At 39.0% G+C, this 24,565-nt stretch overlaps 1 protein-coding gene across 1 annotated transcript in view; it reads right to left on the bottom strand.

The window, feature by feature from the left end:
- Window positions 1-24,565, bottom strand: part of LOC124862329 (meiosis inhibitor protein 1-like) — a 103,104-nt gene that overhangs the window by 59,053 nt on the left and 19,486 nt on the right. The window contains exons 8-18 of the mRNA XM_047356176.1: window positions 22,964-23,133; window positions 21,755-21,869; window positions 20,344-20,463; window positions 17,037-17,136; window positions 14,430-14,564; window positions 11,451-11,565; window positions 9,019-9,110; window positions 8,422-8,569; window positions 5,877-5,988; window positions 1,718-1,778; window positions 1,069-1,163 (exon numbers count right to left, since the gene is read on the bottom strand). Coding sequence (XP_047212132.1) covers window positions 1,069-1,163; window positions 1,718-1,778; window positions 5,877-5,988; window positions 8,422-8,569; window positions 9,019-9,110; window positions 11,451-11,565; window positions 14,430-14,564; window positions 17,037-17,136; window positions 20,344-20,463; window positions 21,755-21,869; window positions 22,964-23,133 — 1,263 coding nt within the window. The remainder of the gene's footprint in view (window positions 1-1,068; window positions 1,164-1,717; window positions 1,779-5,876; window positions 5,989-8,421; window positions 8,570-9,018; window positions 9,111-11,450; window positions 11,566-14,429; window positions 14,565-17,036; window positions 17,137-20,343; window positions 20,464-21,754; window positions 21,870-22,963; window positions 23,134-24,565) is intronic.

The raw sequence follows: 24,565 nt of genomic DNA on the forward strand, positions 1-24,565 counted from the left end.
CCTCCTGGCCTGTCTGCGGTGCTTCTTGGTCTTCGTTACACTGAATGTTCACTGATGTTCTCTCAAACGTCTGAGGCCTTCATTTATGCTGAATTTAAATTACTTGCAGCTAGACTCCAATTACTAATGAGATGACTTCTGAATTTGGTTGGCTGCGCTGGATTTGATTTAGGGGTATCTGAGTAAAGGGGGTTGATACATGCACACACCACACTTTTCAGATGTTTATTTGTAAAAGAAACATTTTGGAAGCTATATTTATAATTTTTCTTTCACTTTATAAATACGCAATACTGTGTTTGTGTAGTTCATAAAGTCCCTTCAAAAGACAATGAAGTTTGTGGTTATGTGACAAAATGGAAAAGGCTAAAGGGATGTGAATACTTTTGCAATGCAATGTAAACTGTCAGTCAGTCAGTCATTTTCTACCACTTATTCCATAGTGGGTCGCGGGGGAGCTGGTGCCTATCTCCAGCAGTCTATGGGCGGGAGGCGGGGTACACCCTGGACAGGTCACCAGTCCATCGCAGGGCAACACAAACAACCACGCACACACTCATTCATACACCTAAGGACAATTTAGAGTGACCAATTAACCTAACAGGCATGTCTTTGGACTGTGGGAGGAAGCCGGAGTACCCGGTGAGAACCCACTTATGCACGGGGAGAACATGTAAACATGCGCCATACGGGCTGCACGGTGGCGCAGTTGGTAGCACTGTTGCCTTGCAGCAAGAAGGTCCTGGGTTCAATTCCCAACCTGGGGTCTTTCTGCATGGAGTTTGCATGTTCTCCCCGTGCATGCGTGGGTTCTCACCAGGTACTCCGGCTTCCTCCCACAGTCCAAAGACATGCCTGATAGGTTAATTGGTAACTCTAAATTGCCCTTAGGGGTATGAATGAGTGTGTGCATGGTTGTATGTGTGTTGCCCTGCGATGGACTGGCGACCTGTCCAGGGTGTACCCCGCCTCCCGCCCATAGACTGCTGGAGATAGGCACCAGCTCCCCCTGCATGCATGCATGCAGCTCCTATATGTAGTGCAACCATGAATGCAAGCTGTGTATACCATGACAGGAGCCACAAGGAGGGTCTGACTGGAAGAGCAGACACATGCTTAGTTTCTGCAGAAAACCACAGCAAGATGCATTCAGATTTGGGTTCCTGTAAGAGTTCATAAAAGGGAGAAATGCTCACAAAAGACAGAATATAACCATAAATGCATAAGATAACAGCAGAAATATTTGGAAGAAAAATGCAGAGCAAAAACAGAAAAGAACAAGGCATCTAAGAAATACATGCGCACACCATGATCATACTATACATACTGAGTTGAACTGTGAGACAGAGGACAGGATGTGCTTTCACAAACTCCTTTCAATATGAAACCCAGACCAATTATAGTTCACTTTCATTACAGCTCCGAGCAGGGGGCCTAAAACCTACCTCAACCACATCTACAGGCACACTTTCAAACACAGCAGCACAGACACGTAGCCTCAGACATACAAATAACAGTCAATATGCTTATATCTAAGGCAGAGTGTGTTAACACATTGCTGACAACACGATTTCAAAAACCTTAGCAGGGTTTCACAGACAGGTTGTTTTTTTGCTTTCTGAGGCCTTGTTGCGTCACTGAGTTGGTATTTACTGGATAAAGAAACAGAACACACAGCTCCATGTCTAAACTGCTGCTTTAATAGCTGTTTGCTTACCTGTTTCCTGCACAGAGGAGGGCTTTATGCTCCACAGCCAACCGATAGAAACCAGAAGATACTAGAGGGGCGAGAAGGTGAGAACAATTATCCGGGTATCCAGGATAGGATGTTTTCTAGAACTTTCCAGAAGTTATTTCTTTACATTTTGTTTCTTATGAGACGTCTTCAATGCGTGTTTAGATCCTTTCATCTTTTTCACATTTGGTCAAACTTTAATGTCAGGGTTTCTGTACGATTTTAAGTCCCATAAGAGTCATTCAAAATCGCTTAAATAAACTTAATAACTTCCGTAATAGCTTATATTTAGCTTATTTAAAAATGCAAGCAGGAAAAAATAACTTTATCCACTAACATTTGGGTTTTAAGCTGCAGCATGTGACTGCACATCTTTTACATTGATAGGTTACCTAGCTTCAACAAAGTACAGGTCCTTCTCAAAATATTAGCATATTGTGATAAAGTTCATTATTTTCCATAATGTCATGATGAAAATTTAACATTCATATATTTTAGATTCATTGCACACTAACTGAAATATTTCAGGTCTTTTATTGTCTTAATACGGATGATTTTGGCATACAGCTCATGAAAACCCAAAATTCCTATCTCACAAAATTAGCATATTTCATCCGACCAATAAAAGAAAAGTGTTTTTAATACAAAAAACGTCAACCTTCAAATAATCACGTACAGTTATGCAATCAATACTTGGTCGGGAATCCTTTTGCAGAAATGACTGCTTCAATGCGTCGTGGCATGGAGGCAATCAGCCTGTGGTACTGCTGAGGTCTTATGGAGGCCCAGGATGCTTCGATAGCGGCCTTTAGCTCATCCAGAGTGTTGGGTCTTGAGTCTCTCAACGTTCTCTTCACAATATCCCACAGATTCTCTATGGGGTTCAGGTCAGGAGAGTTGGCAGGCCAATTGAGCACAGTGATACCATGGTCAGTAAACCATTTACCAGTGGTTTTGTCACTGTGAGCAGGTGCCAGGTCGTGCTGAAAAATGAAATCTTCATCTCCATAAAGCTTTTCAGCAGATGGAAGCATGAAGTGCTCCAAAATCTCCTGATAGCTAGCTGCATTGACCCTGCCCTTGATAAAACACAGTGGACCAACACCAGCAGCTGACACGGCACCCCAGACCATCACTGACTGTGGGTACTTGACACTGGACTTCTGGCATTTTGCCATTTCCTTCTCCCCAGCCTTCCTCCAGACTCTGGCACCTTGATTTCTGAATGACATGCAGAATTTGCTTTCATCCGAAAAAGTACTTTGGACCACTGAGCAACAGTCCAGTGCTGCTTCTCTGTAGCCCAGGTCAGGCGCTTCTGCCACTGTTTCTGGTTCAAAAGTGGCTTGACCTGGGGAATGCGGCACCTGTAGCCCATTTCCTGCACACGCCTGTGCACGGTGGCTCTGGATGTTTCTACTCCAGACTCAGTCCACTGCTTCCGCAGGTCCCCCAAGGTCTGGAATCGGCCCTTCTCCACAATCTTCCTCAGGGTCCGGTCACCTCTTCTCGTTCTGCAGCGTTTTCTGCCACACTTTTTCCTTCCCACAGACTTCCCACTGAGGTGCCTTGATACAGCACTCTGGGAACAGCCTATTCGTTCAGAAATTTCTTTCTGTGTCTTACCCTCTTGCTTGAGGGTGTCAATAGTGGCCTTCTGGACAGCAGTCAGGTCAGCAGTCTTACCCATGATTGGGGTTTTGAGTGATGAACCAGGCTGGGAGTTTTAAAGGCCTCAGGAATCTTTTGCAGGTGTTTAGAGTTAACTCGTTGATTCAGATGATTAGGTTCATAGCTCGTTTAGAGACCCTTTTAATGATATGCTAATTTTGTGAGATAGGAATTTTGGGTTTTCATGAGCTGTATGCCAAAATCATCCGTATTAAGACAATAAAAGACCTGAAATATTTCAGTTAGTGTGCAATGAATCTAAAATATATGAATGTTAAATTTTCATCATGACATTATGGAAAATAATGAACTTTATCACAATATGCTAATATTTTGAGAAGGACCTGTATACAATAAACTTTCAACGGCTGTTGTTGATTGATTTTAGTCACCTGAAATCCCCGATTAGAAGACAAATCTTGTTCAATATGTGCCTTTTTATAACAGAGTAACTCATCACAAATACTTGACAGGAACATTTGATTTGACTTTTCTAAAGCAACTATGATCGGCCAGTTTTAGGTTAGGAATCTTTTCACAGCTTCACTACGAGGCTGCATTGCTGTCTCTAAATTCCTTCTGACAAGGCTGTTTGCTCCCTGAAAGTATTATGTCAACATTTTTCAACCAGAAGTACAGCATATGGCATGACTGGATGCCAAAAATAAAAAAGCCAATGGAAGAAGCAATGAAGAAAACTACAGGGGTTGAACAATGAAACTGAAACACCTGGTTTTAGACCACAATAATTTATTAGTATGGTGTAGGGCCTCCTTTTGCGGCCAATACAGCATCAATTCGTCTTGGGAATGACATATACAAGTCCTGCACAGTGGTCAGAGGGATTTTAAGCCATTCTTCTTGCAGGATAGTGGGCAGGTCACTACATGATACTGGTGGAGGAAAACGTTTCCTGACTCGCTCCTCCAAAACACCCCAAAGTGGCTCAATAATATTTAGATCTGGTGACTGTGCAGGCCATGGGAGATGTTCAACTTCACTTTCATGTTCATCAAACCAATCTTTCACCAGTCTTGCTGTGTGTATTGGTGCATTGTCATCCTGATACACGGCACCGCCTTCAGGATACAATGTTTGAACCATTGGATGCACATGGTCCTCAAGAATGGTTCGGTAGTCCTTGGCAGTGACGCGCCCATCTAGCACAAGTATTGGGCCAAGGGAATGCCATGATATGGCAGCCCAAACCATCACTGATCCACCCCCATGCTTCACTCTGGGCATGCAACAGTCTGGGTGGTACGCTTCTTTGGGGCTTCTCCACACCGTAACTCTCCCAGATGTGGGGAAAACAGTAAAGGTGGACTCATCAGAGAACAATACATGTTTCACATTGTCCACAGCCCAAGATTTGCGCTCCTTGCACCATTGAAACCGACGTTTGGCGATGGCATGAGTGACCAAAGGTTTGGCTATAGCAGCCCGGCCGTGTATATTGACCCTGTGGAGCTCCCGACGGACAGTTCTGGTGGAAACAGGAGAGTTGAGGTGCACATTTAACAGGCAGGAGGCGGGGTACACCCTGGACAGGTTGCCACTGGTTTAAGTGAAAATTTCTTACTATATCCATCCCTCTTTGATCATCTTCTGATAGGTACACCCGGCAGGATAATGCACCATGTCACAAAGTGCAAAACCTCTCAAACTGGGTTCTTGAACATGACAATGTGTTCACTGTTTTCCACTTGCCACCACAGTGGCCTAATCTCCATCGAGGACATCTGCATCATGAATGTAGAGCCCAAGCAAGAGCCTGCAATGTTCTCAACACCGTGTTGAATTTATGTCACAAAGAATTAAAGCAGCAAAGTGTAACTAACAAAGTGGCCAGTGAGTGTTCTCCAATTGCACTGCAAAGTTTGTTTACCTCACCAGCTAATGAGACTCCACTAAGTGTCAGTTGAATTAAATGTAAATGGTTTTATCAGAGAAGAGCTTTTAGTTGGAAGAAACAAGAAATGCAAGATGAATAAATTTAGAAACTAGAAGAAAACAAAATAGACTATCTTAGTCATCAGGAATCTTAAATGCTATTCAGAACTTATTAAAGTACATCTGGTTATAAAGTCTATTATTTATGTAAAAATGTTTCTGTATTCATTGAGACATTGTGTTACTACATGTTACACACTGAGTTTACAACATATGACAGTCTCTCAAAAGTCTTACCTTCAGTCTCTTTATATTATCTAGTGGATTTTTACAAATGTTTCATAAAATTAAAACTACCTCACAGCTGCTTGAAAATAAGATTTTTTTCTGAAGAATTATTGATGAATTAGTACATTTTACACTTAATGTATGCCTGATAAATGTAATCCTTGATTAATTAGACTGTACATTTTTTGATAAATACATAAAATCTCCTCATTCTTGCCAGATTCATCCTTCAGATAGATTTTTCAACAGGTATGAGACTCATTATTGCCTACAATATTATAAAGCTCACCCAGTTTATTGGCAAACTGTGGCATTGAAGATGGAAGAAGGACAAACTGTGAACAAAGGATGGAGTAGAGAGACTCCAGTATCTGGGCACTAGGTGGACCATCACATGTTCTCTGTAGATGAAAACAAAGAAACAATATTCCTGTGTAATTATTTTTCTTTCCACAGAATAATTACCAGCCATACAACTACGACACTGATAAACAGTCACAGGTTTGCATTTGTCTAAAAGACTTGAAGACAAAGTTGGTGCACCTGTGCTTGTTAATATAGTATAATATATGAGAAGATGCTAGAAATTACTCAACATTGGAAATATGTTTAACCTATTTATTAAACATAAGAGCACAGTCAAGACAAAATGCTGCACATCACACCTAAGCTCCAATGTTTCATTAACCAGATTCTTATAAAACAACTTGCTTCTTTTTCTTTTAACTCCAACCTAATAACTTCAAATGAGGGCTGAGTATTTGCACTGGGCTTGGCGTTTGCTCCTCTTATTTTTTAACTTTTAAATTTGCTGGCATTTTATGGTTGTAGTCTTGCTTTGTGACCCAGTTTAACCTAAGCTGCAGCTCTCAAACTGATGGCCTAAAAATTTTAATTTAGAAAACACTGGTCCAAATAAACCCAAATCATCACCCCTCAACCACCATGTTAGACAGTTACTGTGAGATCTAAAATCGACTCTTCCTGGCCAATACAGATTTGATGTTTACTTCGAGATCTGATCTGTTGATTCTAATTTTGATTCAATTTTCTAAGGACTACAACACATTATTAAAATACTGAAAATAATCTCAAACCGTTTTCTTTGGCAAGGGTAATAGTTTCGAATCCAATAATGAGGAGTTACACAATCATCCCTATTTATACACCATTACACATGAACCTAATCTTAACAATCTTTTAATTAAACAAAAAAGTGCTCAAAGTTTCTGCTGCTGGTTGATGCATTTATAGCAAGGCAAATAGTGAGTGTTTTTAAGGTACATCTAAAAAAAATTTGAATATTGTGAAAATGTTTTTTGTCACTCATTTCATAAAGTAAAATTTTATATAGATTCATTACACATAGTGAACGTTTTCAAGCCTTTATTTCTTGTCATTTTATTTATTATATCCAAAATTCATTGTTACAGAAAATTCAATATTGTGAAAAAGTTACAGCATATTCATAGAAAGTTGAGTGAAAGGAAAAAAATGTGGTCAGAAAAGGTACACTGGCAACAGGGATAACCGCAGCATTGAGAGTATGTCAAGCTAAATCAACTCAAGAATTTTGGAGACCTTCACGAGGAGCGGACTGAGGCTGGAGCCAGCGCATCAAGAGCCGCTACGGACAGATGAATACAGTCTTACCTGGACAAAGGAGAAAAGGAACTGGACTGTTGCTCAGTGGTCCAAAGTCCTCTTTTCAGATAAAAGGGAAGTTGGCATTTGATTTGGAAATCAAGGTCCCTCAGTCTGGAGGAAGAGTGGAGAGAGACAGAATCCACGTTGCTTGAAGTCCAGTGTGACGTTTCTACAGTCAGAGATTATTTGGGGTGCCATGCCATCTGCTGGTTCTGGTCCACTGGGTTTTCTGAAGTCCACAGTCAATGCCGCCACCTACCAGGAAATTTTAGAGCACTTGATGTCATTTTCCAGTAGGGCTTGGTAATGGCCCACACTGTCAAAGGCACCAAAAGCTAGTTCAGTGACCATGGTGTTCCTGTTCTTGATTGGCCAGCAACCTCCCCTGATCTGAACCTCATAGAGAATCTATGGAATATTGTCAAGAGGAAGACGAGACGCCAGATCCAACAATTTAGATGAGCTGAAGGCAGCTATCAAAGCAACCCGGGCTTCCATTACACCGCAGCAGAACCACAGGCTGATCACCCCTTTGTCACACCGCATTGATGCAGTAATTTATGCAGAAGGATCCCCAACCAAGTATTGATTTTATAGAAATTAATATACTTTTTAGGGGCCTGACATTTCTGTTTAAAGTATTATTTTTCCAATAATCTTATGTAATAAATCTTATGTTTTCAGAGGCACTGAAGTTTGGGTTTTTATTCTCTGTAAGTCATAATCATCGTAATTACCAGAAATAAAGGCTTGAAATATTTCACTCTATGTGGAATGGATCTATATAATATATGAGTTCCACTTTCTGAAACTAATGACAAAAAATATTGAACCTTTTCATTACATTGTACATTTTTTTTGATGTACTTGTGGTTTTAATGCATTGATGAATGGGGGGAAACCAGCTCATTATTAGAGCCAAACAATAAAAATCTCTTGCAGATAAACTGGTGCATCTCTAATGAGGTCCTTGTATTATGCTTGACCAGTTTACACAAAATTCTTTGGCAGAAATCTTGTTTGTTTTTAAATGTAATTCTGACAACAATAATTTAACAACACATTTCTAAATCAAAAATCTTGAATGAAGGGTGTACTTTTTACCATAACTTTTTCACTATATAATGTCACAAAGAGATCAACTGGTCCATTCAGAGTTGAAGTATATAACTGTATTTAGCCCTTACAAGCACAGTTGGTATCCACACAGAATCACAGCAGCGCAGCAGACATTGACAGACAGATTCCAGTGAATCCTGAGCATCGCTGTGTTTATAAGGGGCTGTAAATGGGTTCTTCATCAGAGCAGGCTCTGACGCACACTCCTCAGCAAGCCTTGAACATAAAAAGGACTTTTTCAAACACTAGACACAAAATTCAAGTTGCCTATGGAAGAAAACGGATAAAGAGACACAAGAAAAACACAGATGATGCACACAAAAATATCAGAAAATTATTAAACTCTTAGCAAATTGAAAAAAAAACAACAATCCAATGACTTCTAGCGAAGCCTTATAGCATAATTGCCTAAGTTATAGTTGCCAAAATATGACTAAGGCAATTATGCTATAATGCTAAAGTTTTGTTCTAGTTCAATAAACAAAGCAACAACATTTTTTAAACTCATTTCTTTACATTTTCAAAAGCCAAATTAGAAACCTTCATTAGAGAATTATATTTAAACAAAACACTGGCAGTAATACTGTTAAATGACTATGTGAGGTTGTTACCTGATGTTAGGACTGCATTAGTCATGTTATTTAACTCACTGAGCAGTTTGTTACCTGCAGGCTGCCTGAAAACAAATCAGAGCCTGGAGTAGAAATCCTTTGGACCGAAAGGTCTGGCTGCTGGATCCGGACCTTCGTTTGTTCCTCTGGAACATAAGAGGGGTAGGTCAATAAAACCAGGGAAGAGACACTGTTAAACTGTAACTTCATAAAAGGCAGTTAAAAAAATATTAACAATAATGATCATTTCTTTTTTTTGTGGCACTAGTGGCCTTTATTTTTCCCATTATTTTATGACAGGAGTTAGACGGGAAACAGAGGCAGAGAGAGAGGGGGAGACATGCGGCAAATGTCGCCTGGGCCGGGACTGCTACGTCGATGACTAAAGCCTCTGTATATGGGTCGCGTCCTTAAACCCCTACACCACGAGTAATGATGATCATTACCGATCTCATCTACAACTAAAGAATGTTGATATAGTGTATTATTACATCTGTAGGGTTAAAAAAGGAAAACACCTTTAAATGAGCTCCGATTCAAAACTATGGTGCAAAACTTTGGAGAACAGAAGATAAATAAATGCACATTTACAGGTTAATTATCATATGATTATTTTGAAGATTTTAAATACATTCATGATTTTATATTTGATATTCATATTTTACTAGGATCAAGGATATCTGGAGGTAGCCAAGGGATTGGCTATCTCCACTGTTTATGAAAAGCAATTAATATTATTTCAGTAATACTTAAATATGTACACTCTCTGGCCACTTTGTTAGGTACACCTGTTCAAATGTTTCTTAACACAAACAGCAAATAAGCCAATCACTGAGCATCAAAGTGGAGAAGAAAAAGGGATTTAAGTGTCCTGGAATGTTGCATGGTTGCTGATGCCAGACGAGCTGGTCTGAGTATTTCAGAAACTGCTAATCCACCGGGAATCTGCTGTGTGGACCAAAACACCTTGTTGGTGCCGAGGACAATGGGCAGACTGGTTCAAGGTTGACATAAATGCAGCAGTAGCTTAAATACCCACTCATTACAACTAAATAATGAGGAATACAGTTACTGCATACAGAGCACATCAAACCTTTCCAAACAGGAAAATGATTCACAGGGTCTTGAATGTTACCAAATTGAAAAAATGCTGCCTGGTCCAATGAGTCTTGATTTCACCAGCAACATTGAGATGTTCGAGTCAGACCTTTTTACTTATCATACTTGTTTTTGCATCTGCTCTTGTATCACTTCTGACAACCACCAGACATCCTCGTTGCCTGTGTTTGTTCCTGTCACACTCACCTCACCTGCTTCCAGCTCCCCAATGAGGACTTTTTGACAATTTTCCTTAATATTTCAGTCTCCTCATTTTTGGATGTAGTCCAGAACCTTCCTGACTGAGTGGAATACCTATGACTACAAAAGCTCAAAACCTCTGAATGCTCTAAAACAGCTTCAGCATTTTCTTAGTATTTATGACCTGCATCAGTGAAAACACCAAACCACGTTCTGAGGAGATTATTTCACCCTGAGTTCAGCTATTTTTACCCAGTCCAACCAACTCTGGTTCAGGTAAGGAAATGTGAATCAGGAGTGTGCTCAGTTTGAGAAAATAATTTTGTTTGTGCGATTGTATCTCTTCTTTACTGTCCTTGAAAAAAGTCAAATATTATTTAATGCCACTATAAGACATACACTCAATAAAATAGTGTGATAAAACTATATTAGACAAGTTATTTAAAGCAGGGTTAGCAATGTAGCAAATAAAATTATTTATTTAAACCGATATGTTTTATTTCCTTACAAGGTAAGTAGCCATGGTAACCAGTGCTTATCACCTACCAAGCTTTCTGCCATGTAAATGCCTAGCAGCTGGTAAAATGCTATTTTCTCCACGTTCCCAGTGAGCTTAAAAGATACATAATCCTGTAGATATAAATGCCTATGAAGAAAACTGCCAGTTGTCGCTATTGTAAAATATAAAACAGCTTACACTGAAAAAGTTAAGTTAATTCAAATTTAGGACAGGCGTCCCAATGTCAAAATGTCTTTACACTATCACACATTATTTTAGGGTTTATTATCTTACATCTATTGCCATTAGTCCTTCATAAATAGACTTAGAACGTGCTGACTCACCAAATGAATCATTATAGCACCTACTATGATCTTGACTGTTTGAAATTGTTAACCCTAATGCTTAGAAAACATAATTATGTTGAGCTTTATAAACCATAAAACAGGAACCATTTTGTCTTGACTATGCAAGACTTTAAATAGTTTGAATCTGCTTGCAAAACACAAATATAAATTTACTTCCCTCTGACTATAGCTGTTTTAGGACCTTGATGTTTCATTTTCTCTGATCACATCAAAGAGTCAGATATTAGCAACATAGATAAAGATAAACAGTTATGTCATTCTCCAAAGATCTACGTTGTTTTCTATTTTCACATCTGTAGGTAAAACATGGTGCAACTTGCCGTGCTTCGATGATGAGAAGGGGAAGACAGAGTTAGCTCAGAGAACCTTCTGGTGATGGCCTCTATCAGCTCCTCTACCACTTGGTACTGAAATGGTCTGGACTGATGGGTGAGTCTAAAGAAAAGAGACGCTGATTTAATTAAGGAAGCACCTACTAATACATTAAGAAGAGGGATTGTGAAAGTAAAAGAGTTTGTGTTATTCTACAGCCAACTAATGAACAACATCTTCATCACATATTAATTTGATCTTGAGCTCACAAGCTGATACCAGACATTCTCCTTCAGGATTTTCTGCTTTAGAGCAGATATAATGCTTAAATTAATTACAGAAACTCCTCCAGGTCCTGAGGTAGAAACGGCCCCAGACCATCACACTTCCAGTAGGAATGACGTTATTGTTCTGAAATGCTGTCAGTTGGACCAGATGTTAGAGGATGCACACCTTCCAAATGGTTCCACCTTTAAGCAGTTAGTTCGCAGAATATTATCCAGAAGTATTGGAGATCATCACGATTTTTTTCTTTGCAAATGTGAGGGATGTGTTTGTGTTTTTGTTTGGTCCACAGTGGTTTTTAGGAGTGCACAACTGCAAGCTCCTTGGGCATTGAGCTTTGGCTTCTAGGGCTTGAGGTGCACCATGAGCCAGATGCCAGGTAAGGCTAAGGACCTGACCATGCAACGTCTGCAGCATAATTTAGCTGTTGTGAAATGCTTAATTTTGCTGGCAGGAAAAGATCCACAGCTGGTGGGTGAGGCTGAGCAGCACCAACTAGATACAGTTAAACTCACCTCAATGCACAGCTTGAGCTGTGGAACCCAGCTCCTGGACCAGGTACTCCAGTCTTGCATGTATGAGTAAGAGGAATGCCCTCTTCATTCTGTGCTATGTACTTCTGTAGTTCTTTTCTAGGCATGAAATACCCATAATTATCAGTACATTCAAGAACAAGGTGAGTAAGTGTGACTTGTCTGAGGCCACCTTAGGAAAAAGGTTAAGGTTTGATTTTGTGATTATTAGGTCTTGGACAATCTAGTAAACAGAGAGGGATAAAACTATCACCTGTACACCTACTGGTTAGTCAAATGTCTGGGAGAATTTCCATGTTCATGTTCATGTTCAGCACCTCTACTGCAGAGATGGTCATCAGACGTGGCGTGAAGGCCATGGTGCTTGCCACAAGCGGCAACCAGAGGGCGCCAGTGGTGATGGAAGCAGACAAGCTGAAGAAGGAAGCCTTTAGGGCTTGGTTGTTCTGGGGAGCCCCTGAACCAGCTGACACGTACTAGGTCTGCAACTCTGTAGTTTGCAAAAGCAAACATATCAAGCATAAGAGGAATTTGGAAGCTATGGCAAAAACTTTGGGTTGGCTTCAAGAAAGTTCTGGGAAACTGTTTGGGGACTCAGGATTAGAGAGCAGAGACCAGTTTAGGAGCATTTTTAAAGATCTCGTTTATCCGGTCATCATGTCCTTTGTGGAGGAGGCAGAGTCTGAGGAGTTGGGGGTAGGCGAGTCCAACACCATGGGATATTTGGCTGAGGTAGTTAAAGAGCTCCAAGGGTGGGGGGATTCATCCCAAGATCGAGGCACAGCCTGTGGACAGCATGGGGCTGACAACAGCCCCCATCTCACCAGGGTCCGGTCCTCTGAAAGTCAAGTTGTTTGTAAATACAGCCCAGAGTGGGTGGTAAACTCCATCTAAGGCTTGAGGGGAAGTACAAGGTTCCAGGTTTGGTTCTGAGGGCTATGTGATCCTTGTATGAAACAGCAAGAGGAGTGTCAGCATCCTCGGCCAAAGTCCGGAGCTTATTTCCTGTTCATGATGTCTCCGATCCGGCTTGTGGTGTTCTTAGGCAGGATCCCAAGGCATAGTAATTGGGTGGAGGGTGTCTAGTTCTTCAACCTCAGTGTCAGATCTCTGCTGTTTTGAAGATGTTTGGTTCTGTAAGCTTCTTCATGCCATACCCTCCAACAATTATTTCAACTATAAATAGTTTAGATCCAAAACAATACATATTTTCTTTTTAAGGTAGTTCTGGATTTGGTGTGAAATGATTGTAGTCAGATAAAATCTCATGTATCTCAAATTCCTGAAGGTAGATTCTTTAGTGAGATAATGTTCACATGTCAGTTTAGCTGTCTGTTTAAAAATGACATAAAAAAAAATAACATGCTCAGGTGTTATCAGATTTCAATATTATTTTAACCAGGTACAGGTACAGGTTATTTGAAGTTATCTCCCACTGATGTTGTCATAAAAAGACAAATTAGAGCACCCTCCAACATTAATGGCACCCCTGGCAGAGATATGAGACACGGTCTCACCAAGATGCCACTTTTGGTGAGTTTGGGATTTATCTAACTTCCTTACCATCCTACTCACTACGTGTGGAGGCAAAATAAATGTTGGTCCTCATTCAGCCTTGTTTGTTGCAGTTTCTATTGTTTTATTTTTGTTCTGACTGTAGATTGTTGAAGTAGAGGAAAACCTATTTCTCTTGTAGTAATTTCCTGACGTATGAAGTTTAGCAGACATCTTTCTTAATTGAATGGCTTGTTCTTCGGGGTTTCTTCTGGTTTTCATGTCATTATTTATTCTCCAAAAAAACAAAAAGCCATGGATTACTTATGAAAAGATCTTAGACAAAAAATAGCAAATATGCTTTAGTTACATTTATTTGACAGGAATTGTTAGAAGGTCCAAAATTGTTGGACCAACGCATTTAGAATATTTACCCCGTACTAAATAAATGCACTCAAAATGAAGGTTGTAAAATTCCTAGATTTTCATTGTAAGATTATCCTTCATTAATAAAAATAAATATCGAAAATTTTACAAGCAAATGAAAACTGCAACAAATATAAAGCCTCCCCTAAAAAGCAAGACAGCAACAAGAAAGAGAAATATAGTAAAATATTATAGCATATAATAGTATTTGATGGATGGATGTAGCAACACACATTTTCTTGTGGATACCTGAACAAAGCAGCTGCAGCCTTCACGACCTGCGCCGCTACCAGCGGGCAGGAGGAAGAGACCCCAGCTGTCACAGCCTCTGACACCGCCACAAACCCTGAACCACTGGGGAACAGATGTATGCTTGGTGGCTGTCTGTTCACAACAGAAACACATAACATACACAACACCGTCATCACAGCATTTAATATTACCAATTAAGTGTAATTACAGAGGTAAGTTTATCAAATTATTTTATTTATTTAGTTTCTTTCCTTAAGGCTGAGTAGAGTACACATAATGAATAAAGGGCATTGACCTCTTAGCATTACAAACATCACCAAAGTTTGCCTTGACGATGCACAACCATAACAGGTGTGGACTGGGTCGCTGTTGCCACAATACTTGTTGCATAGAACATCCTAAATAACCCACGCATGCACAATGTCATGTGCACAAACACACCAAAAATTGAAATTGTAGAACCCCAAAACAAACAAAACACTGTCACACATCAAAAAGTAAAACCATGATATATTAAAGGCAAACTCTGATCAAAAAAAAAAAAAAAAAAAAAACTCTAGTACACACACCCTCATCCACCCACATACTCACTCATTTTGACTTGTTCAGCACTTGTGCTTAAACGTAGTTCTTAAAGGACAAATTTCACTGTCAGATTATTAAATCTTTTCTCCTTGCTATCATTAACATGTGACCGGTGGCATTCCATTAAAATGATGTCAACCTTGCAAAAATAGGATGGTGTTTTATTAGCTTTTGATACATTTTCATCAAGCAGACACCAGACAGTTAATTTAAATCCAATTAAACTCCCCAGTGCACCGCAGTTAACATGTTTTACAAGAAGCCACTTCTCTATGCGGGTGTAGCTGGAGTTAGTTTGAGGTCGATTTGTGGACAAGTAATCTAAGTGTAATTCACATACACTGTCAGAAATGTACCATCTAATTAAGTCTGTAATAAATTAATGAAAAAGTAACATTATGTAAAGACTATGTCAATGAGATGCAGAACATTAGAACACTGAAAAGTCACCAAATGTAAGTAAAAGGATATTTTTATTTAACAGACCAATTAGCTTAAAGGACAAGACAGTTTTTTATGCAAATGTCAACCAAGGCTGGAAATTAGTAGTCGCCGCTGTCCAAATGTGAGTAAAATAATGAAGTGGTGGGTAAACTTTCATCAACCAGATGCCAGTGGAGGGTTTGCAATGTGAACAGGAGGGCAAACAAAATTTGAGGACAGGAATGCACCTGAGCTGCCACTGGTCTGTACAGGAAATCTATTATGAGCAACCAGGAAAAAATCAGCAATTTGGTGGTAAAAAAACCACCAAACTTTCTCAAGACGAGCTTAACCTAAAGCTAAATGGCGCTTTTTGTTTAGTTCAGACTGTGGGAGAGCAGTTTTGTGTTTGTTTACTTTTTATCAGTTAGATTCCCTCATGTCCTCAGGTTACTTTTGTTAATTGTTACTTTCCAGATTCCCATACTTTATGTTTGTTAAGACTTTCCTTAGATTTGTTCCCTGAGTTTTGTTATCTAGATTGGGTTTCCCTGTTAATTCGTTTTCTTCAGATACATTCCCCCTCAGTTCCCTGCAGCTTGCTCCTCACACCTGTTCAGTATTCATCTGATTACCTGCCTCCATTTCTCATCGGTTCCACATTGCACTTCCCTCTGTTTAAAAACTCACTGATTCTCATTGTCACTTGCTGGTTTCTCCCGTTAACTACCTTTGCTGGTCCGTGCTGATATTCCACGTCTTCTGGTTGTTAACCCATTGAAGGTTTTTGAAACCTTTCATTAAAGAAAGACCATTTTTCTCATCATGCTGCTGCCCAGTGTTTGTCTGCGTTTTGGTCCCACACAACCCCAAACTCTGACAAAACCTCAGAAATCATAGGGATTGTATGGAGCAGATACAAGATGGAAGATGGGAAGGTCAGTAAGGCATACGTACTTAAAACTTAAAGCTACAAGTTTATTTGAATAGATTTAAAAAAAAAAAATCAAACAGCCTGTATCTCTCCTTACTGTATTTCTCCTTATTTTGTCTCCAAGTAGCAACTTTTATTGTGTGTCTCAAAGCATCAGCCTTAGAGCCTCTTCAAAAGCTTTTGGTTGCTCTATTAACAGAAACATTAAATACACTCCCTGTACCATATTAGTATATTTTTTACGACTGTCATGTAGGAATAAAAATAAATCTAATTTAAATGGACTGAACTTATATAGCGCTTTTCCAGTCATACAGACCACTCAAGGCGCTTTACACTAGAGCCACATTCACCCAATCACACTCACTAACGGTCACACATTCATACACCGATACGCAGATCGGAAGCAACTTGAGGTTAAGTGCCTTGCCCAGGGGAACATCAACATACAGCAGGAGGAAGCTGGAATCAAACCCACAACCTTCTGATTGCAAGACGACTACTCTTCCTACTGAGCCACAGTTGCCTCTTTAATGGGTTAACAAACCTATCAAACTGATTATTTAAAAATTTTAAACTGCTTAAATTTTAAATTATAGTTTTAGGCACCAGTAGCTTTTCTCAATATCAAATATTAATCTCATAATTTCTTAAAAGCGCACCTTTCAAGTATTTCAGTGAGGAGCAAAAAACCTTGTTTTGGTACTTCCAGATTGGTCAGCTGCAGAGCCTCCTTCAGGCTGCGCACTAGGGACTCGATACCTAGCACACAAACACAAACCAAGCACACAGTTAGTGAACGTCATACATAAGCAACAGCAAACACTGGCCTCCTCTTATTCAAGTGTTTTGAGATCATACGCCTTAAATAGGCTCAACTACAACTTCCTACATTCAAATATAGGACAACCCATAAATATAACAGAAGTTATGCACACAGACAGCAACCCTCATTTTCACTCATTTTATACAGTGGCAATGATCCGTGTTTCTAATTTACTGCTACATAGACGCTGCTGTAATGAGCTCATTTTCATACAGATCCTGCAACAGCATCTAACATCAACATAATGAAGAAGTGGATCAGCAGATATTGTGCATATTGGCATATTTATTCTGTACTGGCAGCAATTTTCAGTCAGATTTTAAGGGTTGTTGTTCAAGAGCATACCAGAGAGAGGTATCAAAAGCATGAAATTCTGGCGCTAAGAGTCTTCTACCATAAGAATGACGATATTTAAGCATTAAACTCGCTGTTTCAAGAGCACAACACAGGTGGCACTTTGCTAGAAAAGGATCCCATGGAGAGAAAGCTGCAATTGAGTATGTGTCCTTATACAGCGTGAGTCTCTGGTATGTGGGCTGCACCGGTGCAGATATAAAGGCTCTAACAAGAGCGATTAAGTCTGCAGAAAACCTCACTGTCTCCTGCTATCTTACTATCGTGCAACATAAGGACAGCAAACAAACCGCCATTAAAGCGGGTCTCACCCTGGCCACTGCAAGTTTCAACTGTTGCCCTCTGTGGTATACTGCAGGATGCCAAAGCATGAACAACCAAACAAATGATCAAGTATCATATATGCATTATGTATTATCCTGTTTTTTAAAGAGATAACATGTTATACTTCTATGTTTAATGTATGTTTTCAGCAATGCAACAGTTGAATCCAGCAACCAGGGGCACTGTATTACTTTAATAATGGTAATGCTTGTTTTTTTGCTGTATTTTCCCTTGAGGTGCACATGCAAAAAGAAAAAAAACATACACACAAAACATACATACGCAGTATTAAAAAAACACACCAAACTGACCTTAAACATGCTAGTGCATGCACAGATATGAGCATTCCACTATTTTGACTTACGCTGTAGAGAAATGCCTTCAGGTCACATTAGATTGAACTAAACTATTGATTAATTTCAGACTGGGCTCTTGGGACTGATTATGAAGCTATAACAAAATGTTCAAAACATTTCTGCAAAAATGTACATCCATGTGAATACATATGTGTTTTCTAAGAGCTAAGTCAGTAGAGCGCAAGAGTGTGAAATAAAGTGATAAAGAGCAATGAAGAGAGGGTGTGAAAAGCCAGAGAGACGGACCACAAGATGCACATCTGACCAACTAAACACAAACTAGCTTAGGATTTGGTTTTTATTCACCTGAACATTTCTTCATCTTTCAGCAAGATAGTTTTTTTCACTGCTTACAACTTGCTTTGAATTCCTAAGAGAAGAACTGCCAAAACTCCAAATTGTGCACATGAATTGTGAGTTTACCGCTCCAGAGAGACAGGTCTCTGATGAGGTTAGATCTTTTATTAGCAGAATAAAGGAGGAAGACTTCATAATTTTGGATGGATGGATGGATGCTTTTAATTTTTGCATACCGTTACATCAGACTGTATTGACTAGCGAGGACTAAAGAGTGCTGCTCATTGCTGTTCTCCCTCTCCTCAGGAGAAGACAACATCTTAGCGCTTCACCAGATAGTGATGTTTGCATAAACAGCATTTTTGTGATACTTTGTAATACTCCAATCAGAAAAATACAACCACGGAAACCTGTCAAAAATATGGTCATATTTAGAGTAAATAAAGCATTTATGTGCTGTATTTTCATTAATGTGCAGATAGGAAGTGTAATGAAATATTTTCACTTTAACCTTGCAGCCACTGTTACTATATCACAGCTGAAGCAGTAACATAACACAAATAAAACTGAGTTTGACATGCTCTGTCAGTCGGGAGCACAAAATATGATGGTGCCAGGCCAATAAGAAAAATGTTGATTTTAGGAGGAACAAAACATAGCCAGCTAGCTACAGAGCTGCAGCTCTTGGCAGCACATGCCTTCACGGTCTTATAAATCACACTTGTCTGTATACAGTATGTTACATTAAGACACTCCAACAGCAACAATAATGTGAAGTATTATAGACAAGAGAGGAGTGCTTGTGCCAAAACAGTCTCCCGGATGGAAACAATTTCTGTGTCAGAATAAATAGACAAGCCTCTGAATTAAAACCTGTATTCAACAATATCACCGCAGAGCTTAAAATGTGTGAAATCATGTCCAATATTCACAATGCCATGCTGACGTTTAAGCCCTATTCAAAAACCTTGATTATTGCACATGCTTTAACTTTAACAACCTATAGCTGCATGTCTTCCTCCTCTCTCCACCCCACTGTCTGCCTAGTTTAGAAAAATATAAAAAATAAAGGCCCTCAGTGCCGCAAAAAATAAATAAATAAAATTAGGTCAAAGTAAAACTGTGATAAAATCCCAGACATAACTTCCTTTGGGTTAAATGGGAATAAATACAAAGTCATCATTGGGTATTATTAAAAACCATTTTTCAGAAGGAACATAAAGCATCTGGCTTAAAGGATAAAAGCAGATCTGATAAATATATGGGACAAATAACTTTTAAAAATCATTAAATTCAACTTAAAACCCAATCTGAACAAAATATTATTAATTAAAATCAATCGTTTATCAGCTACACAGGTGTCCTTTTTGCAAAGACATTTAAAAACCACTTTATACCTGCAAAATTATCTTTGAAATGTATATATTATGTTATAAAATACTTTAAATGTAGCAGTAACACTTTGAACAAACTCAAACCCCTACTTTGAATAATTTTCTGAAATTTCCGATAACTACAAAAAGATCCACAAAGCACACTATTCTGCATGAGCTTTTAATGGCCTGCATCTCTATCAATTATCCATCACTAGTTATTTTTAGATATGCAAGGATTAAGTACAAAACTGGACTGGTTTCTAATCCGTTTAGCTTCCCCACCCAGTACAGAAAGAAGAACAACAATCAGAAGTGAAGCTAAATTAGGAAAAAGTCCCGTCTACTTGTTTTAATGAGATGAATCAGTGCTCTGAGAAGGGAGCTCTGGTTTCCCTCCTGTGGGAAATCTTTTTATATGTATAGTCTGAGGTCTCACCATATACAGAGTGACACTGGGAGAAGAAAAGCGGTTCTTCAGTCAGTAACACCAAGCAACTGTAGCAAGACCACAGCAACATCTCACTACTACTGCTGGCCAGACGGTCAAAGAGAAAACCTACAAGAGATGAAGACACGATGAATAAAAAGTACAGTTACTCTGCAACTCTATAAAACTCTCCACCTTACTGATTTCAAAAGAAGAGAATGTTTTTCTACAATCTTTCTATAAGGTTTACAAAGAAACTAAGAAAATCAAATCAATGTGGTAAAATTCTGAGGCAGAGGAAATATTTCAGTTTTCTTTCCCTGTTTTATAAAATTACGTTTAAACTTAAATAGAAAAAGAAAAGAAAAAGAAGCCAAGATAAAACAATGAAGACACACTACAACAACCTGTGTATTTTTCTAAGATATTTTGACGTATGGATGTTTAACATAAATTTTAAAAATTCTCAGAGATTATAGTAACATAACTAAACAATTGAAGCCTAAGTACTTTTAAAATGTTTCACAGAATGTAAAACAGGAATAAATTAGGACACCCCCACATTTATTTATTTCTAAAATGGCTAAAATCACATTAAATGTTTCACATCAGGTTCACATCATGGGAAAAAACAGTACCCAGTGTTTTGAGGGAGGTTGGCCATAGCTACACCTCTGACATTTAGCCTTGTTGGCTCTTGACTGCTGAGATGAAAGTGAGACCCTGTGGAGATCAAAAGAGCTGCCCGGGGACTTCAGAAAGACAAACGTAGCAGCTTATGAGTCAGGTAAAAGGTTTGAGTTTTAATTTAATATGAGCACTTCCACTGTATGGAAAGTAGTCTACAAGAGAAGGACACTGAAAACAACAACCAACATGCGCAGGTCCGTCCATCCACACAAGTTTGTCCCAAAAGCCGCTAAAAGATTTGGAACAAAGTCTCCAAAAACTCTAAGATGTCATCATGGGACCTACAGAGGACTCTTGCTACTGTTGATATAATAGTTGAAGAGGAACTGGACCTTGCAACATGACAATGTCCTGGACTGGTCTAAACATAGATCTCGATCTCATCGAGATGCTGTGTGGTGATTTAAAACCAGAGATAAACCCCTAAAACATCTCACAGCTGAAAGTGAGTAGTAGGACAAACTCTCCTCAGACTGATGTCAGAGACTGGTAGATGGCTACAACTGGAAAACATCTCACTGAAGTTACTTCAACCAAAAAGGCTAAACTAGATGTGAGGTGGTGTCCTATTTTTCTTTCTTCAGAGCAGTTTTGTTGGAAGTTTTTTAAAATAAAAAAACAAGTTCATTTTTCTTGTCTACATTTCTTAAGTGTTCAGCATTCCCAGTGGGGTGTCCTAACTTTTTCAAACGACTCTCCCAGCTCTAGTGTGTCTGCTTTCATCTGTTACCTGGTAAATCAGCTTTGATGCAGAGAGCACAGTACTGACTGGGAGAACGAACCAAAATGGCAGCGATACACTTCGCACTGGTCACTTGTAGCGTCTCATCACCACTCAACAGCAGCTGGAAAAAAATATTTTGTTAGGATCCATTAAAATATGACCCTGAATATGAATTTGAAATTTAAGATGCTTGGCGCCAAAATACACTTCACTGCCATGTCGTAACCACCACACCACTCTGCTGCCCTTCCACTTTCTAAGCTGATTTCCGTTCCAAAAACGGGATTCTAACCTATTAATATAATTTTTTACATTTATAGTTCTGGTTACTGTAGCTTAAGATAGATCAACTACACTAAACGAAATTCAGTTTTATTCCAACTGTAAAATAGTGAAAAACTGGATAAAGAAAGATGCCCAGATATGGAAGAAATTACCTCCTTAAGCTGATTGAATATTCAAATATTCAGGCCTCTGTTTTTCTTCACTTATTTTATCATTGAGAAAAATAAGTTCTTAAGCAACAAATATTTAGTAATGAGATGGAGTGGCCCATGTGAAGCAGAACAACCTTCTGAAAACCTTATCATTTAATAATTAGAGTGAAGATCTCTTATTTTTACATACTTATCTGTGTAAAACTGCACAGAAACCCTGAGTGTCCTGGTAGCCAATTTGAAAAAGAATCAATAATTAAACACACAGTAACTGCAGAAAACTATCCCTGTTGCTGAATCAGCTTTTCATTATGCAAATTGTGGTCACTTCTAATTTCAGAAAAACTGAAATTAAGGCTTTAAAACAGCAGTTATCATGCAGGGTTCATCCACTCAATTTTACAGTTTATAATCTGGCCACAGTTGACAAAGGTACAGACAAATGAAATCCCAGTTTATTTGTCATTGCTTAAATTTATAGGAATATTGTTATCTTGAGCTTGTGATTGTAGCGAGAGTAATACTTTACACAAAACAGGGGCAATCCAAACAAACCAACCGACGTCATGAGCTGCGAGTGACCACTGAGGAAACTCAACCAAATATAATCTACCCGTTGATTTCCCAGACATGAAGAACAAACATTTGTATAGGCTAAAGCCCTAACTGAATTCCCGTTCAAAGGAACATTAATCCAGGATTAGAGCTTATTGTTATGATTATAGTCAGTGGTAGAGTTCAGGTCTTGGGAGTGGAAGCAGGATGTTTAGACAGAGACCTTTTTCAGCAGGAGAGGCAGTAGGCTGTGGTCAGCAGGCTGTTGCTCTTGGTATTGGATGAGGGTCTGGCTGCTGTTGGTGAGGCCGTCCTCGTTCGCATCGCACATGCCTGAGGTACTCATCAGAACCGACACTGCTTCTTCCAGCTTGACTAGCTGCCAGAGGAGTCCTAACGCACGAAAGATACAACAGACTCTGATGATGTGCTTTACAAGTGTTATAAAAGGATTATTACAAACGGATCACAATGTGTGTACATGATACTAATTTATGTAATCTTCACATGACAACCATGACTTTAACCAATGTTGAAATAAGGCCATGTTAGTCATTATGTAGATCACAGGATCTCAGTCTGATTAATGATGAACCCAATCCTAACTCCGCAAGTTAAATGGGTAGGACTGGCAACACTGGCGACTAGTAGCCTGCATTTCGTCTCACTGACAGTCTCCTCCTCTGAAGGAAAATGACTACATGCTCAGCTGTGAGCAGATTCATAAATAGGTCAGGTGTTGTATTGAGACTATTATATCCTGGATTTTCTATAAAACCATTGCTATTTCTTTTTTTGTCACATGGGAACAAAAATTGGGTGTCGATGCTTAAAATGATTGCCGATGTTCTCTAACGTTCTAACTCACGGGGAAAAAAAATTCATCACTTACAGTAATATTGGATAAATTAGAATATGCATTCTGATGAGGATTAATTGCTTAAATTACTTTTAGGCAGGTATTAAACATGCTTTTCATTAAACCCACATCTCTGTATTAAAAATGTTTTCTTTATTGGTCTGATGTAATACTGTAATATTAAATATTGTCTTTTAATTTGCTTTAAGTGGGAAATCATTTTATATTTAACAGAAATAAAGGTTTGAAAACGTCAGTCTGTGTGTAACTGATCAGTGTGTTTCACCTATTGAATTGAGTTACTGACTTTAGTTTTTCAATAATATTCTAAATATTATTAAATATAATAGTATACCTGGTTAAATGTCAGTTAGCAAGTTACACCTTGACCTGACGCTTTTAGTTGCCATCAGGAATGTCTTTTGTTCTGGATATTCGACCATTCCTCTTCTCAGCGTTGGTTGAGTTTATTACAATTGGTTGATTTGCTTGTCATATTATGGCTTTTAAGCATAGTCCAAAATGGTTCTTACAGGCTGAGGTTCATTCCAGAGGCTTAAAGTTAGCCCGCTTTAACAGTTTTAAAATCGGTTTAAGTTTGCGTTTGGTTCATTATAACAAATTAAAAGAATCTAGCTGATTTTTGGTGAAGCCTCCAGCAGTAAACACCCCTCTCCGTTCCAAACATTTCTATCATTGTGACTAAATGCCTCAATCTAAGTCTCGTCTGTCCATAAAACGTTTCTTCCAGAAGATATTTAGCTTGTCCATGTAGAGGACTCCAAATTTCAGTTTAGCTTGAAGGTGTTGATTTTAAACCCGTGCCATATCACTTTTTATGCTTTTGTTATTTTCTGAAAGTATGCAGACCGCAAGTGGGGTGGAGAGAGGGGGAAGACCTGTAGTATGCGTTGCACGCTTTACCGCTACGCCTGTGTATCTCTGCATTTGAGATCAACGAAGCCC

This window comes from Girardinichthys multiradiatus, chromosome X (genome assembly GCF_021462225.1).
Source record: "Girardinichthys multiradiatus isolate DD_20200921_A chromosome X, DD_fGirMul_XY1, whole genome shotgun sequence".
Taxonomy (NCBI): Eukaryota; Metazoa; Chordata; class Actinopteri; order Cyprinodontiformes; family Goodeidae; genus Girardinichthys; species Girardinichthys multiradiatus.